The sequence below is a fragment of the Trichechus manatus genome, unplaced genomic scaffold, assembly GCF_000243295.1.
Source record: "Trichechus manatus latirostris isolate Lorelei unplaced genomic scaffold, TriManLat1.0 scaffold00322, whole genome shotgun sequence".
NCBI classification, from domain to species: domain Eukaryota; kingdom Metazoa; phylum Chordata; class Mammalia; order Sirenia; family Trichechidae; genus Trichechus; species Trichechus manatus.
In genome coordinates, this window is record NW_004444258.1 from 757,555 (window position 1) to 784,039 (window position 26,485).

Here is a 26,485-nt window from a genome sequence, read left to right on the forward strand (position 1 = left end):
TTATCTGGAAATGCCCTAATTTCACCATCATATTTGAGAGACAGTTTTGCTGGATATATAATTTTTGGCTGGCAAATTTTCCTTCAAGACTTTATATATGTCATTCCATTGCCTTCTTGCTTGCATGGTTTCTCCTGAGTAGTCCGAGCTTATTCTTATTGACTGTCCTTTGTATATTACTTTTTTTTTTAATCCCTAATGGATCTTAAAATTCTCTCTTTATCTTTGGTTTTGGCAAGTTTGATTATAATACGTCTTGGTGACTTTCTTTTGGGATCTACCTTATGTGGAGTTCGATGAGCATCTTGGATAGATATCTTCTCATCTTTCATGATATCAGGGAAGTTTTCTGCCAACAAATCTTCAACAGTTCTCTCTATATTTTCTGTTATCACACTCTGTTCTGGTACTCCAATCACTCGTAGGTCATTCCTCTTGATAGAGTGCCACGTAATTCTTAGAGTTTCTTCATTTTTTTTAAACTTTTTTATCTGATTTTTCCTCAAATAAGTTGATGTCAAGTGCTTTATCTTCAGTCTCACTAATTCTGACTTCTGTTGCCTCAATTCTGCTCCTGTGACTTTTTATTGAGTTGTCTAATTCTGAAATTTTATTGTTAATCTTCTGGATTTCAGATTACTGTCTGTGTGGATTCTTGTAGCCTATTAAATTTGTCATTATGCTCTTGAATAACCTTCTTAAGATCCTCTATAGCTTTGTCTGTGTGTTCCTTAGCTTCACTGCATTTTGCCTCATCTCCTTCCTGATCTCTTGAAGAATTCTGTGTATTAATCTTTTGTATTCTACCTCTGGTAATTCCAAGAAATTCTGTTCTCCAGAAAATGTCTTGATTCTTTATTTTGGGAGCTTGCTGAAGCCATCATGGTCTGCCTCTTTATGTGATTTGATACTGACTTTTGTCTCCAAGCCATAAATAAGTTATTATATTTATTTATTTGATGTTTGCTTACTGTATCCTAGCTTCTTGTTTTGTTTTGTTTTGATATGCCCAAGTAGGCTGCTCGTGTGAGCTAGTTTGATTATTGGCACCTCTGAAGGTCTAACGTCCTGTCACCAGGTGGATAGAGCTGTAACTAGGTATGTGAGCCCAGGAGTCCATTTACTTTTCTTGTGTGAGTTCACCTCTGGTGTCCAGGTAGTTGATCACCAAGTGTGTGGTGCAGGCTGTCACCTACAGTCCTAGATAGGCATGGGTGATTGGTGTAGGCACAGGTATCTGGCTGCAGTAGGGGGCCATGTGCTGAGCAAGGCAGGGGGCTAACAGCTGCCCCTGAGTGTCTGGGAGGAAAGTGTGTCCCTGTTCGCCTAGAGCTTGCAGCCAAACTATGAACACCCATTCTGTCTCTCCCTACCCCTGCTTCTCAGTCTGATTCCTCAACTTTGCCTTTGATGTTCAGGGCTCCTAAATTGTCATATATAATCAACTGACTTGTTTTTTCACATCTGTGTTGTAAGAGGGACCACAGGAAGTGTCTGACTACTCTGCCATCTTAGCCCCACCCTCGGGAGTTTTTTTAATTACCTTTTCAACCTTGGGTTTTCAACCTCAGTTTGTGTTAGTTTAGGTAGTAGTGTGTTTCTAGAAATTTGTCCATTTTCTCTAGATTTTCAAATGTGTTGGAGTATAGTTTTTCATAGTACTCTCTTATGATCCTTTTTATTTCAGCTGGGTCTGTTGTAATGTCCCCCATTTCATTTCTTATTTGGGTTATTTGCCTCCTCTTCTGTTTTTCTTTTGTCAGTTTGGTCAGTGGTTTGTCGATTTGGTTGATCCTTTCATAGAACCAACTCTGGTTTTGTTGATTCTTTCTTTTGTTTTTCTGTTCTCTATTTTGTTTATTTCTGCTCTGATCTTTATTATTTCCTTTCTTCTGTTGGCTTGTGGGCTTCTTTTGCTGTTCTCTGTTTGTTCGAGTACTGAAACCTTGATCACATAGTGGTTAAGAGCTACAGCTGCAAACCAAAAGGTCGGCAGTTCAGATCCACCAGGTCCTCCTTGGAAACCCTATGTGGCATTTCCTCTCCATCCTCTAGGGTTGCTATAAGTTGGAACTCACTCAACAGCAGTGGGTACAGATAGATTTGTTTGAGTTGTAAAGCTAACATTTTTATTTTATCCCTTCTTTTTTGATGTGTGCTTCTATTGCAATAAATTGACCTTTGAGCACTGCCTTTGCTGTGTTCCAAAGTTTTTGGTATAATGTTTTCATTCTCATTTGAGTCTAGGAATTTTTTGATTCCATCTTTGATTTCTTCTATTACCTGGTGGTTTTTTAACAAGGTGTTATTAAGTTTCCATGTTTTTAATTTTTTTCCCTTTATCTTCTGGTTATTAATTTCTAGTTTTATGGTGTTGTGATCAGAGAAGATGCTTTGTATTATCTCAGTGTTGTGGCTTTCATTGAGGGTTGCTTTGTGGCCTAAGATGTGATCTATTCTGGAGAATGTTCCATGTGCATTAAAAAAGAATGTGTACTTTACTGCTCTTGGGTCAAGTGTTCTATATATGTCTGTGAGATCAAGTTGGTTGGTTGTGGCCTTTTGTATCTTTTGTATCTTTGTTGAGTGTTTTTCTAGATATTCTGTCCTTTACCTAGAGTGGTGTGAAGTCTCCTACTATTATTGTGGAACTGTCAGTTTCTCTTTTCAATGCTGTTAGAGTTTGTTTCATGTATTTTGGAGCCCTGTCGTTGGGCACATTGATATTTATTATTGTTATTTTCATCATGGTGGATTGTCCCTTAATCATTATATTATGTCCTTCTTTGTCTTTTATGTTAGATTTTGTCTTAAAGTCTATTTTGTCTGAGATTAGTGTTGCCATTCCTGCTCTTTTTTAGTTGCTGTTTGCTTGATATTTTTTCCTTTCTTTTGTTTTTAATATATTTATGTCTTTGTTTCTAAGGCACGTCTCATGGACAGTATATTGATGGGTCCTGTTTTTTATTCTTTCTATTTTTTTTTAATCCATTCTGTCACTCTGTCTCTTTACAGATGCATTTAAGCCATTTACGTTCAACATGATGATCAATAAGTGTAAGTTTGTTGCTGTCATTTTGTAGTGCTTTGTTTGTGGTGCTGACATTTTCTTTCTTCGTCTTACTCTCCTGTGCTGAGTTCCTTTTGTTTGTGAAATTTCTTTTTGTTTCTTTTGTTTTTGTACATTACGTGTTTACTGAGACTTTATGTTTTTATTCTTTATTTTGATGAGTAGGTTTCTTTGTGGTTACCTTGAAATTTACCTGTCTTGCTAAGTTTGAACAAGTCTTTTGTTACTTGATATTTCCTTGAGGACTTCTCCTTTTGAAAGTTCTATACCTGCACCATTTATTCCCCCCTTTTATTGTTCTGACATTGTTGTCATTTACAGGTTGATGTCTCTGGTTCTCTGTTGTTAGTCCTTTAGTTTGTTTTATCCTTGTGAATTCATTACCTAGATTGGTATCTGGCTGATGCTGTCCAGTGTCCCAGATTCAGGTTGTTGTCTGATGTTGTTTGGCAGTTTCCTTTTCCATTCAGTGCTTGATCTAATTCTTTATCCCTTCATTTGATGCTTAGGGTTCCAGGATTGATGTTTGTATCTGTTTTACTTAGTTTTTTGTATCTTTATTGCAGAGTGACAGCATGGTGCTTCTGTCTATAGCACCAAGTTGGCTCCACCTCCTACACTGGCAGTTCTTTTCTTACATGTCAGCATACTTGTAAAGGGGCTTGTACCCCTAAACCAAGGAATGAATGTGAAGAATTAAAACAATAAAACAAAACATTCTCAGTGTGCAAATTGAGATCTGTGATTCTATTAGTTTCTGTGTGTCCTGGAACTTAGTAATAACAAGGAAAATGCCTCAGTTTAGGGTCTTGTCTTTCACCTAATATATCCTGAGAGAATGAGTTAGACTATTTCTGAGTATCCTTGACAGTTCTCAAGTAGCTCTGTCAAAGCGTTTTTTTTTTTTTGTTGTTGTTGTTGTTGTTTTTTTTTTTCATTAAATAACAAAAGAAAACACTTTCTTAAGGGAGAAAAAACATTTTTTATGGCCCAAGTAAAAACTTCACACTTCCACCTGAAACCCTGCCCTTCTTATACCCCTCTCTGCCCTTCATTTGTGTCCCTCCAGCACTCTTAACTAATGCTAGCTGGTATGTGAAGCCACTCTTCTTTCCAATGGGGGAGTAGTCTGTTTATGAAAGGCCTGTTTATATGAAAATCTTGTCAGTACTTTCCCTGGGGTAACTGAGTTCATCCTGCCAGGGACATTATACTGTGATTATTTATATACTGGAATAAGAGAACATGGGAGAGGAAGGGGAATTTAGGAGGCCTTGTGTTAGCAGAATCTTTTCTGTTTAGTACATTGCTCTATCACGTGACAGTTGCATGAATTTACAGAGATAATGCATACAGTCTCCTAGATGGTTTCTAAGTGGGACATTACAGTGGGCTGTCATTCCTGAGTTCAGGAGGTGATGTTAAATACAGGAACTGGCTTGACATTATCTTGCTCTAAACATGATAAGGGTATTGGATTTTCTTTTCTTAGTTTATAAAACTGAGTGATCATAATTGAGTTTCTTGTAGTTCATTTGGTTTCTTTTTTATTCTTCTTTGCAGTTTACATCATTGTATTGTGAGCTACTCAGTTATAAATTGATAGCTTGGGAGAGGAATTGTTCCTAAACCATGATAGAATTGTGTTTTCTAAATTGATAGACTAGTACCAGTTGCTCTCGAGTCTGTTCTGACTAATGGTGACCCCATGTGTGTCAGAGTAGAACTGTGCTGCACAGGGTTTTAATGGGTGATTTTTCAGAAGCAGATCACTAGGTCTTTCTTCTGAGGTGCCTCTGGGTAGACTTGAACCTCCAGCCTTTCGGTTAGCAGCAAGTTTGTTAACCATTTGTACCACCCATGGACTCCAGATTGATAGAAGTAGGATTGAATTTTTTTAAATGAATATTTGCAACTCCTGGGGAGGTGGCAGGGAATGAAGAAGAAATGTTTGAAGACAGTTCATCTGTTATGTCATCAGTGACTGCTAACTTTTTGAGTGTGGGAAAAGGGGCATTGTTAAAGAACATATGCTGTCAGTAGTTTAAAGGACTTCAAACCTTTGGACCTTCATACTTTAAAAAACAAATGATTTTTAAAATCAGAAATTCTAAGGCTGTTTGCTGCTTAGTTTAAATTCTTGGATAAGAATTAGAATGTGATATTCTTTAAAGATAGTGGAAATCCTCCTGGTTTGCCCCAGACTGAAGGTTTTCCTGGGATGCAGGACTTTCAGAGATGTCCTGGACAAGCTGGGGTGGTTGGTCACGGGTCTTGAAATAAATTTATAAGGGATTTCTTCTTAAGGAACACACTGAACCCAAAATAACTAAAAGCTAGTAGCTAAAAAGTACCACTGCCTATTAAAAAAATAAGTGAAATCTGATTTGTTACTGGTTACTGTTAATGATGGTAGGTCATTTTATTTTGGGTGTGGAATAGTGTTTTTCAGAAGGTGTTTGGTATACACTGGCCTGCTGGAATCTGTGTAGCACCACCAGAGATTACAAAACGTTTTCACAAAAGCTCACCCATTCATGAAAGATTGAGCTCAAATTTACTTCAGAAAATTTGTATCAAATTAAAGGAGTAAAGATTAAACATGCTAATATTCTGAATAAAAATAATGTTCTTCTGTTACTTTGGGGATTTAGGAATATTAGTAAGATTCAAATCTGGAAAATAAAAATTTATCCATCTATTAAAGTACCTCTGTTGTGCCTTTTTCTTCTTCTTCTTTTTTTTTTTTTTTAACATTTTAGGCTAACAGACGTTTTTGTCAAAACATTTTATGACTTTTGAACAAATTCAAATCTAACAACATCTCTGTCAGGACAGCTATGGAATCTTCACCTGTGCAAACAGACAGGCTGTTTTTCTCAGCATTTTTGAGGTCTGAAAGGCACAGGTTTATGCTACTAGTTCACTGCCATCTGTGCAGTGTGTTGACTCAGAGATGGAATTTATATTGATGATAGGATTTCCTCTGACTTCTACTCACTTCTTGATGGTTTTGTTTCACCTGTTGACATTAATTTGGCTGAAATTAATGCAGTGTTGGCCATGGGTGAATTAGCTGCATGTATGATAGCACCTTTCTGCTGCATTCTTATTATTTTCAAAGTTGTATAACAGGATAAGTATGTTATTTCTTTAGAATTAGATATCCCTTTATTAATGCTTTGCATTTACATAATTTCTTTCTCCTACAGACCTCTGAATAAACTTTATGGTTTTATTCAGAGATGGATTACAGTTTCTGCTATCACATATGTCAAAAAGTATGCTTATTATTTTTGGAAGTAGGCAATTTGAATTAATTCATTTCTCTGTGGACTAGGTAGATATGCCCCTTAAATGAAGGAGTCTGTGACTACATTGAGTTCTCATTTTCACATCATTCTCTGTATTCCTATATCATGCCCCCAGAATCAACAAGGATATTTTAGTATGAGCTACATACCATACTTCAAACTGTGTAACACAAAAGCTGAGGGTTGATAGACAAGTATACCTCGGCTCCATCTATTCTGTCTGCCCTGTCTTTTCTTTGCCAATTTATTATAATCTTGAGGTTGAGGACCATGTCTTAAATCTTTTTGCATTTCCCACAGGTCCTAATACAGGGTCTTTATGAAAACTCAATGGAGAATTTTGCTAATGAATTAACCCTCAATTACATGATCTTATCATGGGAATTATTTTAATTGTTGTAAGATCACTTGTAACTATAGCTTGAAACATTTAAATTATTTGCTTATTTAACCTAAAAGTATTAGTTCAAACCCAGGAAAGGCTCTTTTTAGAGGAAGTAGTTAATATTCTTCTCCCTAAGTTTGCCTTTAGTGGTGGATTACTGTGTCTGAGACTGTGAATCTGTAAGAAACATTCCATTGGTAGTTGAAGCTCCCTGGAACATGAAAATGTTTAGGCTATCTCAAAGTTGCAGTATTTAGTTTGATTTTCAGTAGCTAATTTTTAAGATGTAACAAACAAAAGTGATGGGAGATATCTTAGTTTCCTAGGGCTGCTGTAAGAAAACACCACAAAGTGGGTGGATTTAAAGAACAGAAATTTATTGTCTCACAGTTCTGGAGGCCAGAAATCTGAATTCAGGACGTGAGTGAGGCCGTGCTCTCTCTTTCTGCTCTAGGGGAAGATCCTCATCTCTTCCAAAACTATGATAGCGCTGGATGTTTCTTGTCTTCCTTGGCCTTTAGCTGCATCTTCGCACGGCATGGTCTTCCCCGTGTGACTGTCTCCATGTCTGTTCTCCCCTTTTATAAGACACCACGCAGAAGGATTAAGACCACCTGACTCCTGTATGACCTCACTAACTTAGTTGATAACATCCTGAGAGAAGGAACCTATTTCCAAAGTCCCATTCACAAGTTCTGAGGTTAGGACTTCAGCATATTTTCTGGGAAGACGCAGTTTGGTTCATAACAAAAGACAATACATGAAAAGAGAACAATGCAGTTACATTAGCTATCTTCTCACAATTTATTATTTTCATAGTTAGCTTCCATTCTGACTGTTATTTGATACTCAACATTTTTGCCTAGGAGATTATATACAGGTAGTCCCTGGCGTTGACAGGTTTTTGTTCCAATGACTCTGTCCTAAGTGAGATCTGACGTAAGTTGAATACCTCGTTTTTTTTTTTTTTTAGTTTTCATTATTATTGCCTTTTATTATCAGTATCTTTATAAATCTGATCTTTGTCTTTTGGGGTTGGGATGAGAGTGATAACATCAGAAAATTACACACTGCAATACTGTATATAGTACATATTACTAAAGATAAGATGTTTTAAAAAAAAAGGGCGGTCATAAGTGTGTTTCATCACAACGGGAATATGTTTTAAGTGTGGGACTACCTGTATCTGTATATCTGTGTGTGTATGTGTGTGTGTGTTTTATCTTTTCTATAGATCCTCTATATTTGCAGTCATATTTCCTTTAATCCCTTATATTTCCATTGAAATTTGCATTTTTATCTCAAAGTTTGGTTTGAAATTTTTAATATGGTGAGCATAACTTTTTTCTGAAAATAAAATTTCCTTATTCATATGTTTAGAATTCTTTTATAATATTTTTTAAAAAATCTAAATAATCAGTCATTACACAGGAAAGAAGTAGTTTCCTTTGTAGATAATTTAAATAATAACACTCTTTCACTTAACCAGCACTTCTTTTCTTCCAAGGATTACAAAGAACACTCTTTACAATGCACAAGTCTCACATTGTTCTCAGCATTATTATCAGCAAATGTATCTTGAGCTCCCTTTATAACTTTCTTCTTGTATATAAGAAAAACATTGCTGTCCAAAAGAACACTTGCTCCCATTTTTAGAACTGCCATTCTTTGACCATGTTGTAAATTATCATTTTCAATAGCCAGGCATTGCCTTTGAATTTTTTTATCCCTTGTCATATTGTTTTGCTCCAGTCTGAGCTAGATGTATTCCCTATCACTGGAATAGGGCCTTCAGAATATGGCAGGAGGAATGGGGCCACTACACATTAGAATGTACCTGGAAACCCCACTAAAAGGGCCTTAAGTGATAAAGATATTTAGTAAGTCACAAAACAAGAATTTCAGAGATAGGGCAATCCCATTGGTGAATGCAGTAACTCATCAAGGTCTTCAGTTCCCTCAACAAAGTCTCCGGGTTCCTCTCATCTTTCCTGCTGTCCTCAGCCTGCATGCTTGCCATATGGCTGTAGCTGCTCAGGGATCACCTCCACACACAGTCTGCATCAGCAGGCAGAAGAGGCCTTTTCCAGAGTCCCCTGTAGACTGCCTTCTCTCCTCAGTAATCACAAGCTGGTCACACACCAAAATCTAAGCCCATCACTGTAAGGGAAGTGGAGTTAATATCATTGACTTCACCCCGTGGTCCCCAAACATGTCTGCATACTGGAATCACCTGGGGATCCTTTAAAAATGTCAGAACCCAAGCCATACCCTGGAACAATGAAATCACAAACTCTGGAGGTTGGGAAACAGGCATCAGCATTTTTTGAAGTTGCCCAGGAGAGTCCACTCTGCCGACAAGTTTGGGGTCTAAGACTTAACCTGATCAAGATTAACTCTCTTGTCTGGGGTGGGGAACAGCCTCTTCCAGACTGCTTGACCAGGCAGAGGGTAAACACCCAAACAGAATCAGGCTTCTGCCAACAAGGAAGGAGAAAAGGAAATAGGCTGGGTGGGAAGCCAGCATGAGCACAACAGACACTGGCCTGGGAGTTGCGGTGGTTGTTGTTAGTTGCTGTCAGACCGATTCCAACTCCTGACAACCCCACATGTGCAGAGTAGAACTACTCCGTAGGGTTTTCAAGGCTGTGGCCTTTCAGAAACAGAGTGACAGACCTTAATTCTGAGGTGCTTCTCAGTGGGTTCGAACTGCCAATCTTGCGGCTTGTAGTCAAGTACTTAACCATTTGTGCCACCCAGGGACTCCTGGCCTTGGAGTTAGAGTGACTATTTTCAGTTCTTTCCTCTCTAGCCGTAGGTTGTGTAACCTTGGTCATATTTTAAAACTAATGTTTCTTCATCTGGAAAGTGAAAATAACCATACTAAATTTGCGGCAGAGCTTAACAATTAAATGAAAAAAAAAAATTCCCTAGAAGTTCCTATCACTGTGCCAGTCAGCATAAAGTAGGTACCCTGGTAGAGTACGGCAGTGGTGGTAGTAGAGTCCAACACAGGTAGTCGTGATGGGCCAGCGTAGCAGTCGTTATTGTTGCTGCTGGTTTCATTATTATTATTGTTACCATTATTACTTTAGAGGACAGTGGACTGGCTTCACATTAGAAGCACCTTTGGAACTTCTAAAACTGCCAATGCCTGGTCCCACCCCAGACCAATTAAATCAGGCTCTCTGGGGTTGGGACCCAGACATCAGTATTTTTAAAAAGGTTCCTAGGTGATTAGATGTGCAGCAAGCTTTGACATCTGCTGGGCTAGAAGTTAAGAGAATATGGGGAAAAACTTCAGTTTGGTCAGTTTGGCCTCATTATTCCAAATGGACTAGTTTGAGTCACCCCTGTAGCCTCAGGAAAATAAGGTGTTTGAGCTAGTTTGGGTGATTGTGTGCTTGCGTTCTGCCAAACAAGCTCTTCTATCACTTCTGCGCAAGTGCCGAGACTTTCCAGCTGGCCAGCCATTTTGCTTACCCGTGTTAGTCTTTGGGTCTCAAGAATGGATTAATTTAAAAGGATCTGGCAGCTTCCTTGTTTCTATTTAAAGTGTGTGCACAACATTTGATTATAAAAATTATATTCCATTTACTGTGATTATTTTTAGTTTTTTAATATGTGTATTGTGCAATTCATTTTCCTAGTTTATACCAAGTATGTTTTCCATTAGCTACAATGCAAAACCAGTTATAGCTGTGTTATGTAGAAACCTGCTTTAAATACTCCCATAGCTTTCTGTAGGCTTCCCTAAGACTTATAATTTTTACGTGCATTGTTTACTAGGCCATGGGTATGTTTTCTCATATGTTGAAAGATCACACCAGCTATAAAAATAAGACGGTGAATAAAAAGCCACAAAGCTATAAACATCTGTAAAAGAAGTTTTCTAGGCAAGGCTGCTCGTTAGAGGGAAACTCAGTGCATTTTGATTGTGTGCAGCTGCTGGCACACACACTCTCAGAAAGGGGGCCATTAAGAGGAACCGTTAGATATATGGCATGTTGCACTGTGGGCCATATATCTGTCTCCTTAGCTGTGCATAATGGAAACCCGTGGGGCCACACTTTCAAGACCTCTAAATTTCACCTGCAATTCTGTTGTGAGTTTGAAGTTTTATAGAAGTGGGCAGTCATCTTTTGGTGACAAAGCGAATCTTGCTAAGAGAATTAGTTCAGTCCTAGGACCGTGGAGGAATCTGGATCTGTTAGCATGGGCTTCATAGTCTCTACCACCCTGAAGAGCACAAGTGAAGACTGACCTCTGGTCAGTGTGGTCAGGGCCCCTGCAGGACGCTGCTGTAGCTCTTTGTCTTACTCTCAGAGGGTCAGTTGTGTTAAGTACCACATGATGTACAGATGCTGACCCAGTTCTACAGATGACCTCATCATACAAGAGTACACGGAGCCCCTTGCTTCTAACACATATCTGAGTAAACCACCTGGGCGTGCTGGCTGAGAGAGAGTGGAGCTGGCTCTCGGGAATCTGCTGCTCTCCAGGCTGTGTTTTTGTGGCTGACAGCGGGGCCACTTACTGGGGCACTGGGTTGTCTGTAAACAGGCGTGCAAGACAGCATCTCTGACTTCTGAGACCGTTTGCAGTTTACGTGATCCATCTTCCTGATACTGAAAATAGCTACCCTAGTTATAGAAAGACAAGATCTTTCAAGAGGAACTCTGAGAATGGTTATGTTTCAAGTTTTAGAATTGCATGAAAGTAATTCTTTATTTTATTTTTTTATGGACAAATTTTAAACTTACGGAAGTAGAGAGACTAGGATAATGAATTCCCATGTACCCTCACCCAGGTTTGCAATTATTAGCTCTTCTTCCATTTATAACCTCCCTGCAACCCCTAACCATAAAATTTGAGTTTTTAATTATGCAATTAAAATGGCATATTAGTTCAAGGTTTAGGTGTAATCCTGGTTGTAGGTATTCTTGAAATAAGTTGTATTATAGAGCTTGTCCACCTAGATGATAATAAAATTGAATCATGGGCATCCCGTAAACAGTGACTTTTTAAATTCAAGACCAGTGCTGTTCGAAGTGTGGTGTGCAGACCAGCGCCAGTCCACAAGCTGTTTGTTGCTGGTCTGTGATGAGTTAAGCATAGAAATTGTGAGTAAGCATCTAGAAGCTCTTATAGCATTTTGGCATTGCTGCTACATCCAAGGGCCTGATAATGCATTTTTATCATATTTTACAAAAGTATCATTCCACAACAGACTTGGAAAAACACAATTTTTCTCTACAGTTTAAAAAGCAGTGTTTTAAGTGCTTCTGTGATTTTGCCCTCCAGGGGGCATTTGGCAACATCAGGAGATATTTTGTGTTGTCAGAAATCGCGGGGTTGGGGGGGAGTGCTGCTGGCATCTGGTAGGTGCACAGGACAGCTCCCACAACAAAGGATTATCTGGCCTCAAATGTCTGTAGTGCGGCGACTGATAGAGGCTACTCTAGATCAAAGTGGCGGGTGTAGCCTGCTCTGTGTCTTGTCTAAGAGTGGTTTGGCTCGTGAATCTTGCCTTATACCAGGGAACAATCTAGAAAGGGTCTAAGACTAGCTATATGCGATCTTTTCATACTCTTGAGACTCCACATGCCACTTTGGAAATTAGTGAGACATTTTGCAGATGACTTGCTCCTCCAATAGTGTAAACATAGTAGCTCTAAAATATTTCAATCTAGAAAAAGTAATCAAATGAAATTAGTTTGAAAGAAAAGATAAATTTTGTATCCTAAGACACTCTTGTTTGTGTGTGTGTATGTGTGTGAGACAGAGAAAGAGAGAGCACAAGACACACTTCCACATCTGATTTCTCTTTAGTGAATTTCTTCTCTCATATAGTATTTGATATCCAAGTTGCTCACATGGAAGGTATTTCTTTATCAGCGTAGATACTGTGGCTTTATTACAGCTTTGAGCAAGACAAACCTAGAAAAGCGTCCATTGCGTGTTTCACACAGGGTTTAACAACAGGGGAGCGTGCTTCTTCACCTCGAGGCAAGCAATCTTCAGCAAAACTAAAAGGAAGCCTCTAATAAATTTTTATTTTGAAAGGCTTCAACATTAAGCTGTTTCCAAGGCTTACCTAAAAAGTGACTTTGTTTCTGTAGAGCCCTCTCAAATGATGTTCAGATTTATTAATTCAGTTTATATTGGCAAAAAATATATAACATTTGAAGGGATTGTTCTTTTGGGTAGATGGCCATTGACAGCACAGAAATAAACTTTCCATTAGCAACATCACAAGGTGCAGGCTGAAGTGCTCTGTAAACCCCTCCTTCTGAATGAATTCTGCCAGTATTGTTTGATTAAAGCTAACTGATTAAACTGCTCATTAAGTCTGTCTTTGACAGATTACACTTTAACTGACAAATAGATTGCCTCCACTTAGTAATGGTCTCCAAGTTATGATGACAAAGGACAGGCTGTTTGCCGTTCAACTATGTAATCATTCTGAAACATAATTAATGAAGAACCGAATAATTTTGTCTGTAGTTAAATCCAGCTAATGAATTGAAATGTGTAGTGTTTGTAATTTATACTACATATTTCTTTCTGAGACAGTGTTATAAACAGTTTTCATAATAGTTTATTGAGTCAGATTTTGTGCCCATAATATAGATTTTGTAATGAAATGAAAGATGGGGTAAGAGAAGTAACGAAGTTAGGATATGATTAATGCTAAACTCATGATTTGTATGAGTTCTTACTAGAGGAAGGGGTGATGAGGCATTTGCAAAGCCAGTGGTATCTGAACATGCTTACACACTCCAGCCACACAGGCTTATAGATTGCTTTCCAGTGCGTCCTTGGGAAAGTTGTAGATAGCTCAGCCTCAGCTTTGCTACATAACTTAACAGTAAGAGGTCAAAGCCTGTTGTGGCTTCCAAAGTGTTCTTGCCCACATGGTCCCTTGCCGTGTTGACCACCATGTAATTACCCTAACCACCATCATTCTCAGGGAGCCTCATGGTGGTAGATAGGCAGTGAAAGTTAGAAATGTAAGTTCCCTTCTCCCTTTAACACATGCATGGGTACATCCAGCCTGGAAGGTTAGGGCTAAGTGCACTCAGGAATGCTCTAGGGGCAACTAAGGCTTTTTCACAAATCTCAGAGGAAGTGACAGGAACAGGAGTAGGAGTCTCTCTTATGTCATACCCTGTGCCACTCAGCCTACTCTCTGTGTCGCCTTCTTTCTGTCCTGCTGTGTTTACCGTGTGAAGGTTGGTATTTCCGCAATATGGCTTACAAGGAATAATGAGAAGAAATTAGTAAGGAAGGGGTAGAATTTTCCTTCCTGAAAAAGAAAATGCATTTATTTTCTCCTATCACAGTTCATTTCCTTCTCTTAATTTTTGAGGTGAGTGACCTATGACCTCCCGACTCTGCCTCTGGTATAAGAGCTGTTTACTGGAGAAGGAGTTCTCTGACGCTTACACTGATGACATTTCACTGTGAGTTGGAGTCCTTTATTTTTGGTGGAAGTATACACAACAAAATACGTACCACTTCAACAATTTCTACATGTACAATTCAGTGACACGAGTTACATTCTTCAAGTTGTGTCACTTTTCTTGACAACCTTTTCCAAACTATTTCACCATCATTAACACAAACTCACTGCCTCCCCAACCTTCTTATCTATCCTTGAGTTGCTGTTGTCAATTTGATCACATACAGAAAATTCTTTAAGAGAATATAATAATGCAGACATTCTCTTCTAATTAGGCTAAACTATTATTTAATTCAAAGACTACTTCAAAGGATAGTTTTGGTTCAAGTTTTAAAGATTTCCTCAAGGAAATAGCTTGAGGGAGTCATTCAGCCTCATTGGCTCCAGAAAATGGGGATTCCATGAGAATTTGAAATTCTGTTTTGCATTTTCCCCCTGTTGGTTAGCATTCTTCTGTAGAATGCTTGATCTAAATGTTCAGAAGCACCATCCAGTTCTTCTGGTTTCATGGCAGAGGAGGCAGTTGTTCATGGCGGTGATTAGACACATACTCCATTTCCTACACCACTTCCTGGCCCTCCTTTTTCTGGTGCTTCCAGTGAAGAGAGACCAATTGTTGTACCTTGGATGGCCACTTGCAAGCTTTTAAGGCCTCAGACACTACCCAGTGAACTGGAGATAGAACAGAAACACCAAAATCAATATAAGTCCAGTTGAAGAATGAGTTGGAATCTCTTTTAAGGGTGGGCATTAGAGTTCCCTTCAAGAAACACACTAAGGCAGCTTGACCAATATCTATCAGGAAGTATATCCTTTCTTGGGATATTTTTCAGGAATAGTGTAGATGTTTAAGATCTAGGGATGAAGAGGAGAGGCAGACATTTGAAGGACACGTTTTCCTTATTAAGCTTAGTTATGGCCTGTGGACTCAGAGACTCTCTAGACTTCTATGAAATGTGACTCTGAGGTCCCTTGTGAGATTCTCTTAGGACAAAATCACAGGGAGTCTCTGGCTTCAAGTAGTTTTTGGTAGAAAAGAGGGAGCCCATGCAGATCAGAAACTACTCAAATGGGTCCCTCTTTGAACTGTGATTCTCAGACTTTTTGAATTGGAGGAAACTTTTTTAGCATTATAAATTTCTCCCCACTACCTAACCCCCACAACCTTCGTGCCAGTACACACATAGAAACCCATAATGGTTGTTGTGCTTTCAGTGTCTGTTGAAGGAGAAAATAAATAAGTAAAGGTAAAATCAGTAACATTTGTAAATGAAGTATATTGAATTAATCACGATAGTATGTATACACATTTGAAAAATATCAATATGTATCGAGTGATTGTGTGTGTGTGTGTGTCTGTGTATAAGACCTTTGTATTCAGTCTAAACCGGTGCTTAATGCTTAAACATATTTGGGTTTTCTAACCTCTTGTGATAACTACAAAGTCCTCCTCCCCAGCCAGAATCTTAATATATGGACTGGAAACCACTCTCTAAGTATCCCTAGGGACAATATAGAGGTTATTTACCTATGCAGTATCTCCTAAGAGGAAGTTCGGGGAAAGGTGAAACGGATGTTCTAAGTCAGTGGTGCTCAGACGTTGATGTTCACTGCCTTTTCTTCCATGAAGCTTCCTCTTACTCTCTTAGGATGGCATCTAGGTAGCTGGTCCTGTCTTAGGTTGTGCTCTGCCAGCCCTCACCTGTCATTGGTAGCTACCCCAGGAGTGTGCATCTCAGTTTTTCACAACATCTGTTCTTACAAATCAAGTATAGAAAGGCCTTCCTTTCTTTTTTATTCAAATATATTAATATATTTTAGATGTTTTTAAAATATGCTTAAGTAAAACATTTGGATATAATAAAAGCCTTAATAAGCAATCACAGCAAGTCCAAGAAATTTCTGATCCAAATACTTAGAACTACATTTTTCTTTTCAAGTTTTTGTAAAACTATGGATTATCTGAAGAAAAAATAGGTGATAAAAATAATGCTATATGTGAAAAGAATTGTGTTGATTCAGAATAGAGGGAAAAAAAACACTAAAGACATTTCATGTTTGCTGGACTGAAGAAAAAGTAATAATTTTTTTCTGATGACTCTTCATTTAAAATATATTTTTTACATCTTTAAAATTATACATATAGAGTGACTATTTCTGGCAACATTGGCGATTTCATATCCTGGAAAAAAGGCTCTGAGGAAACGCTTTTCAATGTTGGATAAAGGAAAACAAACAGAAAGTATCTGAACTTGTTGAAAAGTAACAATAGTCCCAGGGTCTAGCAAATAAAAATGGATCTCAAAACCAGAGTGAGGCTATGGCACCTTGCAAGGGGTTTACCAGTTTCAGTAAACTCAAGATTCGGTTTTTAACATTGGCAGAGAAAAGGAGACAAGTTTTGGGCTCAGGTTAGAGTATGAGATGGAATCATGTGCCATCATAATGCTGGGACCCTAGAAGGCCTATTGTCAAAATGAAATCAGAGACTAGAAAAAAAATCTACCTTTGGCAGTGGGAGATACTTGGGATGTTTAACTTGGAGTAGTTGTTGGCTGGATAAAGAGTTCTCCTTAGAGTTTGTAACCACAATCCTTCTGTCCAGTGTGTTTGGAGTTCAGACTTAAAATAGTTACCTGAGTAGAAAACCTTAAGGCAAGAAATGATCTTTGATTGATAGCATCCCAGAGTGCCTGGCAGAAGCAAACACAAATCCTGTCCAGAGGGACTTACCCTCAGCCTTGGGGGTCATAGGATTTTCACAGATAAAGACCACCAAACATGAGCTCACAATTCCAAATTCCAAAAACACTCAAGGAAACAAGAACAATGAGTAGGAGACAGGAGAAACCACAAATTGTAGAACTAGACTTCCAAAAAATATAAGATAATGGTTTATCAGATAAAGAAAGTTATATAAATGCCTAGAATGTTTTTTAAAAGGCTTACACAACATGAATAATGATTGTAACAAAAAAACTAAGCAGAAGTAGAAAAGTGCAATAAAACTTCTCAAATTGAAAACTCAAATGGTCCTATTAAATAACACTCTATTCACAGCTAAAAAGAGAATTGACCACTGGTTCTAACGAAATTGCATAGAGTGTAACATAGAGATGGAAATGGGGAAGAGGTTAAGAAACACGAATTAAAAAATGAGTCTACAGTACATCTGTTTGGATTTGTCCATTTTTATTCAATAACAAATGAGAAACAAAGTTATTTTCAGTCAAATAAAGAGTTTACCACCAACAAATCATCAGAAGGAAGATCTGAAAAGTAGGAATAACCCGAAAACCAAACCCACTGCTGTTGAGTCGATTCTGACTCATAGAGATGAGTAAGGAATAAAAAGTAAAAAAAAATGCTCATAAAGCTAAACCCACACTGATAATATAAAATGATAATAATGATCCCACATTGGACATTAAAAATCGAGAGAGAACTAAAATACTACTAACACAACAACATGTGAAACGGGAGCATTGTATAATGTGTGTGTGTTATTCAGTAGGAAGGAAAACATAGATTAACTTCAGAATTTTTAAAAATGTACATGGTAAAAGTGTATAAGGATAACCACTAAAACAATAGAAGTAGAGTGCATAACTTCTAAAATAGTACAGGGAAAAAATGATCAATCCAAAATAGGAAAGAAAATGTAGTGTGAAAAACTTAGAAACAGGGCTTAGAACCAGTTCATTCCGGTTTGACACCCTGCTGAGAATTTGGATTTCCATCCAGTATACTGAATGACAATCTACATTTTAACAAGATTCCCAGGCGATTCCTATGTATCCCCTGGTGATTCTTATGTATCTTATGAATATTCTTATGTGTACATAAGAATTGCCTGGGGGTCTTGTTAAAATGTAGATTCTGATTCAGTATATATGGGGTGGAAATGCAAATTCTCAGCAGGGAGTAGGGCCAGAATGAAAGCAGGATAAAAGCAATGCACAAAATAAAATGTTAGAAATACATTCAGATATATCAGTAAATCACAATAAATGTAGAGAGGCAAAACTTGTCAGATTTAAAAAAAGTGACATTAACTTTGAATTTAAAAAAATTGAGAGTATGCTCTTTACAAGGCAGATGCCTAATACATAAAGATACAGACCGTTTGAAAAGTAAAAAAGATGGATATGCCAGGAAAATACTAATTTTATAAAGGTTTTATAGCTGCATTATGAATACATAAGAAGTATTAAAGTGAAAAAGGATTATTACAGATAAAGGTCACTTCAAAATGATAAAATGTCCTCATGGACCTAATGAGACAATCTCAAAATTTATAAAATAGAATTACAAGAACACACTGGATACTGAAGTGTAAATTGGTACTTTCACTTGATAGTACTATTTGGCCATTCCTAGAAAAGTTGAAGATGCAATTCTACTTCTAGTTATACATGCTGTAGGGAATGGCCCTCCGTTTTGTTCAGGTATACATGTACAAGAATATTCAGAGCAACATTGTTTGTAAGAGTGAAAAGCTTAACAGTCACTGGAGAATGTATATAAGTCAATTGTGGTCTGTCCATTAAACGCAATACTCTGTAGCATTAAAAGATCAATAAATAGGAGCTACACGTGTTCACAAAATGAAAGTGAGGGCTAGAGGCTTACAAAGATAATACTGAGAATAAAAAAACAAAATCAAGTTTCAAAAGAATGCATGCAGTATGACAGCATTTACATAGTTTTTTAAAAGCAGACTACTACTATGTCTTGCTTTGGGATCCATCTGTACATATGCAGTAAAAATATAGAGAAATCAAGAAAGTGATAAACACCAGGATAGCAGTTATCTCTGAGGAGGTGGGAGGGAGCTGCAGTCAGAGAGGGTACACCTGTATTGGTGCTGTTTTATTTCTTAAGCTTTCTGGTGAGCACATGTATATCTTTTGGTTATTTAGATACGTTTCTGTACATCTGAAGAATTTTATAATATATTTTAAAATGTTAAGAAGAAATTATAAATGCAAGAACTTGTTAACAGAACATGAAATTAAAAACATACACATATACATACAACTACCTCAATCCAGCTGGTAGTTAACAAGCTTGTCTCCTAACCATAAGGTTGGAGGTTCGAGTTCACCCAGAGGCACCTTTGAAGAAAGGCATGACAATCTATTTCCAAAAAAATCAGCCATCGAAAATGCTATGAAGCACAGTTCTCTGACACACGAGATCACCGTGAGTCAGAATCGACTCCATGGCAATTTTTGTTTTTCTTTAATCTCAATCCAAAAAAATGTTTAAAACTGAAGATATATTCGAAGAAAAGAAAAAACCTCATTGCAAGTTATTGTCACTCTAAGTATATCTTTTAGTGGGTGCACTAATTAGTAACTGATCAGTTCTTTTAATGGAGTAATGTTAATTAATTTATTTCACCATTCAATTCAAGCTAAAAACATCATGATATGAATAAATTGCCACTGTCAAAAATTGCTAAGGAACTTGAACATCTTTTTCTTTTACTTTTGAGATATTTTTGTCCGTAAGAGTCTGTGACTAACAAAAAAAAACCTCATTTTAAAATGGAATTTAGATTTTATAAAAGAACATCCTGCAGAGAAAAAAAGATAGGGCAGTAAAAATGAAAATACTTAAATTGCGGGTGAGCTCTAGCTTTTTAGACTTCCCCCCAAAATCATTTGGAAATTTAGTTTCAAAGTTTTCATTCCCAGGATTCCCTCTGAGACAGCAAACAATTTGCACCATCTAGATCAGAAGTGCCTAAACTTTCTTGGTTCATGGTGCCCTTAGTAGCTCAGTAAAATTTTGTAGAGCCCATAGGCCAAAAGAAATACCTAAGAGTTCAATTTATTTAGTGGTTAGAACGCAGCCACCACCAAAAATCTGGCTTTGCAAAGGTAGGAGATTGAGAGAAAAAAGAATTTAATGCTGAAATTGTGAACTCCCTTGAGCTTCTAGTTTGCACAGTGTCCAGTGTTTTCACTGAAAGTGCAGAATATCTCTTGGCGCTCCTGTGGGTTTGCCATGGCACCCTGCACCCTGTTTCTATCACCTAGATGTACTCCCCGCACACACACCTTAATGAGAGGGTTCTGAGTTGATTCACACTCACGATGGTCTCTTTCGATTCGCTGCAGGAGAAACCATACAAGTGCTCCGAGTGCAACAAGGCCTTCAGCCAGAAGCGAGGTCTGGATGAGCACAAGAGGACACACACCGGAGAAAAGCCATTTCAGTGCGATGTGAGTTTGGCTTCTCTTTTCTTCCCCTCCTGTCCTCCAGAAGTAGCAGGTGTGTGCGTGTGTGTGCATTCATGCATCTGTGTGTGTATGTGTAAGTGCCTGTGTGTGTGTGTGTGTTTCGCAGTGCTGATCTGTGCCTGTCAATGTCTTGTGCTGTTTATAGCTTTTGATTACATAATCCACATAACTGCATTGTAGTAATTTTACTCATCCTGGTTTACTGGCAGCCAATAAACTCTGATTTTGTTTAAGACATAGTTACACCGTTTTCATACAATTGAGCATAAATGTTTGCTGACTCAAGGCAGCTTTCATGTGTCTGCCCAAGTCTTTGGCAGGTTAGTGACAGTTAAACCAAGTATTTTAACTGGTCATTGATATTTATTTACTTTGTTACAGCCAAAAATACAAATTTCTAAAATATACATAAACTCCTCCATTGCGACTAAGTGTTTAGATTTTCTGCTTATGGTATTTGAATTGAAATAAAAATTTTCAACATAGCTGTTTACATTGTTTAAAAAAATATCAAACCCATTGATTCCGACTCATAGCAACCCTATAGGGCAGAGTAGAACTGCCCCATAGAGTTTCCAAGGAGTGGCTGGGGGATTTGAACCGCCGACCTTTTGGTTAGCAGCCGTAGCTCTCACCACTGTGCCACTTGTCAGAAAAATTAATCTGAGCATTGATTAAGTTGGGGAAGACATGGTTCTTCCACCAATAGTTTCACTGTCCTGTGTAAAATTGATAGTTTACACAGCTTTGACACAAGTGTTAGAGATAGCACCCAGCGGGATGCTTATTTCTGATACAAAAATATAAAAAAAGACACGTTAATTGTAGCTCAATGTAAGAAGTAATGTTAAAGTTGTAATGTGTGCAGTTAACACAGTATAAAATTCTCTTTAAATGTTGACAGAAACTCAGTCCTATCAACACGTCCCAGTGGATAAAGCATGGGGTAAATAGTACCCCATGGAAACTCACAAACCAAGATGTTTTCCTTGCCTTTCTGTGAAATTTTGGTGCTAAGGTTAAGGCAACAATGTAGTCCTAGCGGACCTACTCATAAAAATACCTTTATGGACAGTGAACTTCTAATAAGAAAGAACGGCTTGTAGAGAAAACAATGTACACATGTAGAGCTGTATCCTGAACTGGAGCAGCAGCCTCAGCTTAATCATTTCAGTCAGTTTAATTCATTGGTGCATTTAAGGAAGCATTTTCATGAAGGAAAACTACTTAGATTATATAATTTTACAGCTAAACAAATAACTGATGTAGGTCAGAAATTAAATATTATCTGTGTATGGACATCTTCCTGCCACCATACACAACCCTTCTTTTATCAATCTGAATGATTTTTTTTTTTTTTAATTGTACTTCAGGTGAAGGTTTACAGAGCAGACTACTTTCGCATTCAATCATTTATACACGGATTGTTCCCTGACATTGGTTACAGTCCCCACAATGTGTCAGCAGTCTCCCCGTTACCACCCCGAGTTCCCCATTTCCATTCATCAGCTTTTCCTTCCCCTTTCTGCCTTCTCATCTCTGCTTTTGGGTAGTTGTTGCTCTTCTAGTCTCGTGTAGGTGATTGTTCTAAGGAGCACTTTCGTCATGTGTGTTTTTGTTTATTTTATAGGCCTGTCTATTATTTGATTGAATGGTGATCTCCAGGAATGGCTTCATTTCCAAGTTAGAAGAGTTTCTAAGGGCCATAGTCTCGAGGGGTTCCTCCAGTCTTTCTCAGACCAGTAAATCTGGCCTTTTTTATGCATTTGAATTTTGTTCTACTTTTTTTTTCCACTCTAACTAGCACCTTGTATTGTGAATCCTGGTCAGAGTGGTTGGTAGTGGTAGTCAGGCACCATCTAGTTCTTCTGGTCTCAGGCTAGTGGAGGCTGTAGCTCCTGTGGTCCGTTAGTCCTTTGGACAAATTGTTCCATTGAGTCTTTGGTTTTCTTCACTCTCCTTTGCTCCAGGTAGAAAGTGACCAATAGTTGTATCTTAGATGGCTACAAGCTAGCATTTAAGACCCTAGACACTACTCACCAAAGTCGGGTGTAGAACATTCTCTTTGTGTACTTTGTTATGCCAGTTGACCAAGATGTACCCCAAGACTATGGTCCTTAGCCTTCAAGCCCAGTAACTCAGTCCCACAAGGTGTTTGGTTATGTCTAGGATTTTTCATGACTGTGCCCTCTGTGTGCTCCATTATATATATGAATATACATGCAACACATACAAATATGTATGTAGAAATATCCACAGCCAAACCTATATATGCATGTGTGTGTACTCCCATATGCTTTCCCCTACCTGTTCAGCATACATATCTACATATGTATTGTTGTTAGGTGCCATCAAGTTGGTTCCGACTCATAGTGACCCTATGTCGGAACACTGCTGGTCCTACGCCATCTTCACAATAGTTGCTATGCTTGAACCCATTGTTGCAGCCACTGTGTCAGTCCATCTTGCTGAGGGTCTTCTTTTTCTTTGCTGACCCTCTACTTTACCAAGCATGATGTTCTTCTCCAGGGACTGGTCCCTCTTGATAACATGTCCAAAGTATGTGAGGCGAAGTCTCTCCATCCTTGCTTCTAAGGAGCATTCTGGCTGTACTTTTTCCAAAACAGATTTGTTCATTCTTCTGGCAGTCCATGGTATATTGAATCTTTTTCACCAACACCGTAATTCAAAGGCATCAGTTCTTCTTCGGTCTTCCTTATTCATTGTCCAGCTTTTGCATGCATATGAGGTGATTGAAAACACCATGGCTTGGGTCAGGCACACCTTAGTCCTTAAAGTGACATCTTTGCTTTTTAACACTTTAAAGAGGTCTTTTGTGTCATTTGATTTCTTGACTGCTACTTCCATGGGCATTGATTGTGGATCCAAGTAACATGAAATCCTTGACAACTTCCATCTTTTCTCCATTTATCATGATGTTGCTTATTGGTCCGGTTGTGAGAATTTTTGTTTTCTCTATGTTAAGGTGTAATCCATATCTACCTATGTATCCACTCATGAATTTTTATTTTTTGTTACTGTTGTTGCAGGATTGTATATGTTATAGTATTTACCATGATTGCCTTTTATTCTTGTGTACCTCTCAGTGTCTTCCCTTGCTGTTTTCATGTTGTGCTGACTTCCTCCATATCGTGTACTGCCTTTCCCTTTGCCAGAGTTAACTCTTACCTGCTCTCTAATTCCCTTCCTCCCCCTCCCACCCCTGGTAAACATCAAAAAAAATGTTTCTTTCTGTGTGTAAACCTTTTGTTGGCTATTTATAATAGTGGCCTCATACAGTATTTGTCCTTTTGTAGTTGACTTATTTGACTAAGCATAATGTCCTCCAAATTCATCCATGTTGTGAGATGTTTCACAGATTCATCATTATTCTTATCGTTGCGTAGTATTCCTTTGTGTGTATTTACTACATTTTGTTTATCCATTCTTCTGGTAATGGGCACTTAGGTTGTTTCCATCTCTTTGCTATTGTGAATAATGCTGCAATGAATATGGGTGTGCATATGTCTATTCTGGTCACCACTGTTTTTTCTCTAGGATCTATACCTAGGAGTGACATTGCTGGATCATACGGTGTTTCTGACTTTTTAAGGAAGCGCCATATTGTTTTCTATACTGGTTGTGCCATTTTATATTTCCACCAGCAGTGTATAAGCATTCCAGTCCCCCACAACTTCACCAGCAGTTGTTGTTTTCTTTTTTTGATTACTGCCATTATTGCCGGGGTGAGATGGTATCTCATTTTAGTTTTGATTTGCATCTCTCTAACGGCTAATGACTGTGAGCATCTCTTCGTGTGTTTTTCAGCCACCTGGATGTCTTCTTTTGTGAAGTCCTTCGACCAGTTTTTAATTGAGTTTCTTGTCTTTTTCTTGTTGAGGTGTTGAGATTTTCTATAAATTTTAGAGATTAGACCCTTGTCAGAAGTGTTATAGCAAAAAAGTTTTTTCCAGTCTGGTGAAGTCTTTTTGTGAGTATAAGTGTTTTACTTATACTCTTTTGGTGAAGTCTTTTGATGAGTATAAATGTTTAATTTTTAGAAGATCGCAGTTATCTAGTTTATCTTCTGCTCTTTGTGCATTTTTAGTTATCTTTGGTATTCTATTTATGCCATATGTTAAGGTCCCTAGTGTTGTCCCTATTTTTCATTCCATGATCTTTATAGTATTAGGATTTACATTTATGTCTTTGATCCATTTTAGTTAGTTTCTGTGTATAGTGTGAGTTATGGATCTTGTTTCATTTTTCTGCAAATGGATATCCAGTTTTGCCAGCACTGTTTGTTGAAGAGACTTTCTCTTCCCGCATTTGGTGAACTTTGACCCTTTGTTAAAGATCAGCTATCCATAGGTGGATGGATTTACCTCTAGGTTCTCAATTCTGTTCCATTAGTCTATGTGTCTGACATTGTACCAGTATCAGGCTGTTCTGACTGCCATGACTGTGTAGTAGATTCTGAGATCAAGGAGTGTAAGGCCTCCTACTTTGTTCTTCTACTTCAATAATGCTTTGCTTATCTGGGCCCCCTTTCCTTTCCATATAAAGGTGGCAATTAGTTTTTCCATCTCACTGAAGAATGTTGTTGGAATTTGTATTGGAATTGCATTATATTTGTAGATCACTTTCACGTGGTCACCATCACTCACCATTGAGGAGGGTGAGTGGCGGGCAGGTTGAGTGCATGGAAATATGCTTACTGCTGCTCTTTGGGAAGATAGGGCTTGTGGCAGGTACAGGGTGCTTGTATTATAGTCTCCGATCAGGCGGGGTGGCCAAGGCATGGGACCCTCCAACGGTTCCAGTCGGGAGTGGAGGGAGGAGGGGGAGTAAGCCCCTTTGGCTAGCAGATATGGGTGCATGGACACTTCCCGTCCACTGTAACCAGCAGTAGGGAACTTGCCCTCAACCAAGTGCAAGGAGGGGGGTCACCTGCAGCTGGTCAGGAGGGGGACCACCTGCCAATACTCCACTGATGCACTGCCATGTGCATGCTACCCACTTTCGATGTCAGGGACCACTCACTGTTCATGAGTATACCTGACTCTAGATCCTGGCTCCCTCCCTATTTCTTGGACAGCAGGATCCCTAGAATTCTCTCCCTCCTTTCTGTGTTTTCCTTCCTTAGATCAAGATCATGATCTGCTCAGCCTGCTTCTCTCCGTGTGTTTTTATACAGTTTCTCTATCTCTCATGGGAATGCCGTGAAGTTCCCTTCCTGTGCTCCTCACCCAGGTTCTCTACTGGCTTTGTCTCAAGATGGCCATGTTGAGCCAGGACAGCTGGCAGAGCCCCTTTACTCCATTTCACTCCTCTTTTGCTGTTTTTGTTCAATTCTTTCTTCCAGTCAGTGTTTGATTCAATTTTTCGTTCTTCCTTTTTGGTGTTCTGGTCTCCAGGATTGTCATCTACATCTGTTTCATTTAGTTTCTCGAGTCTTTGCTATAGAGGGATGGTACCGTACGTCTGACTAAGCCGTCATCTTGGCTTCTCTCCGTCAATCGGAATATTTTTGTTGAGTAATTCCTTAGTTAAATTGGACCAAGATTTTTTTTTTTAAGTATAGTGTTACAAGCATGACTTTTTTGTATTGACTTCTAGCCCATTTACTTCTATCATATGTTCAAAACTCTTAGACCTTTATCAGATTGGTCTATTATTGAATAGAGATCTACATTTATAAATGTCTCTGCAACTCACAGAAATGCAGCCTGCTAGACAGAGAACTGCTATCTTTGCTCCACAATCTTGTTCTCTTTCCTCGTTAACCTAGTCATCCCAGGAAGATGTCATTCTTTCTCACCCTACTCCAGTCCATCCTCCTCCTAGCTAGCTAACTCTCAAATCCATTACTTTCTCTCAGTTTCCATTCCCACTAACAGCGCATAGCTCAGACCCTCTTTGTTCCTTATCTCATCTAATCTTCAACGAATATATTTTCCACCCTGCCACCCAGTCAAGGTGATGATTTTTTGTTTGTTT

General features: G+C 38.4%; 1 protein-coding gene across 1 annotated transcript in view; it reads left to right on the plus strand.

Annotated features, from left to right (window-relative positions):
- PRDM5 (PR/SET domain 5) overlaps positions 1-26,485 on the plus strand; it is a 169,842-nt gene that overhangs the window by 126,856 nt on the left and 16,501 nt on the right. Inside the window, exon 13 of the mRNA XM_004390710.1 lies at positions 20,363-20,467. Coding sequence (XP_004390767.1) covers positions 20,363-20,467 — 105 coding nt within the window. The remainder of the gene's footprint in view (positions 1-20,362; positions 20,468-26,485) is intronic.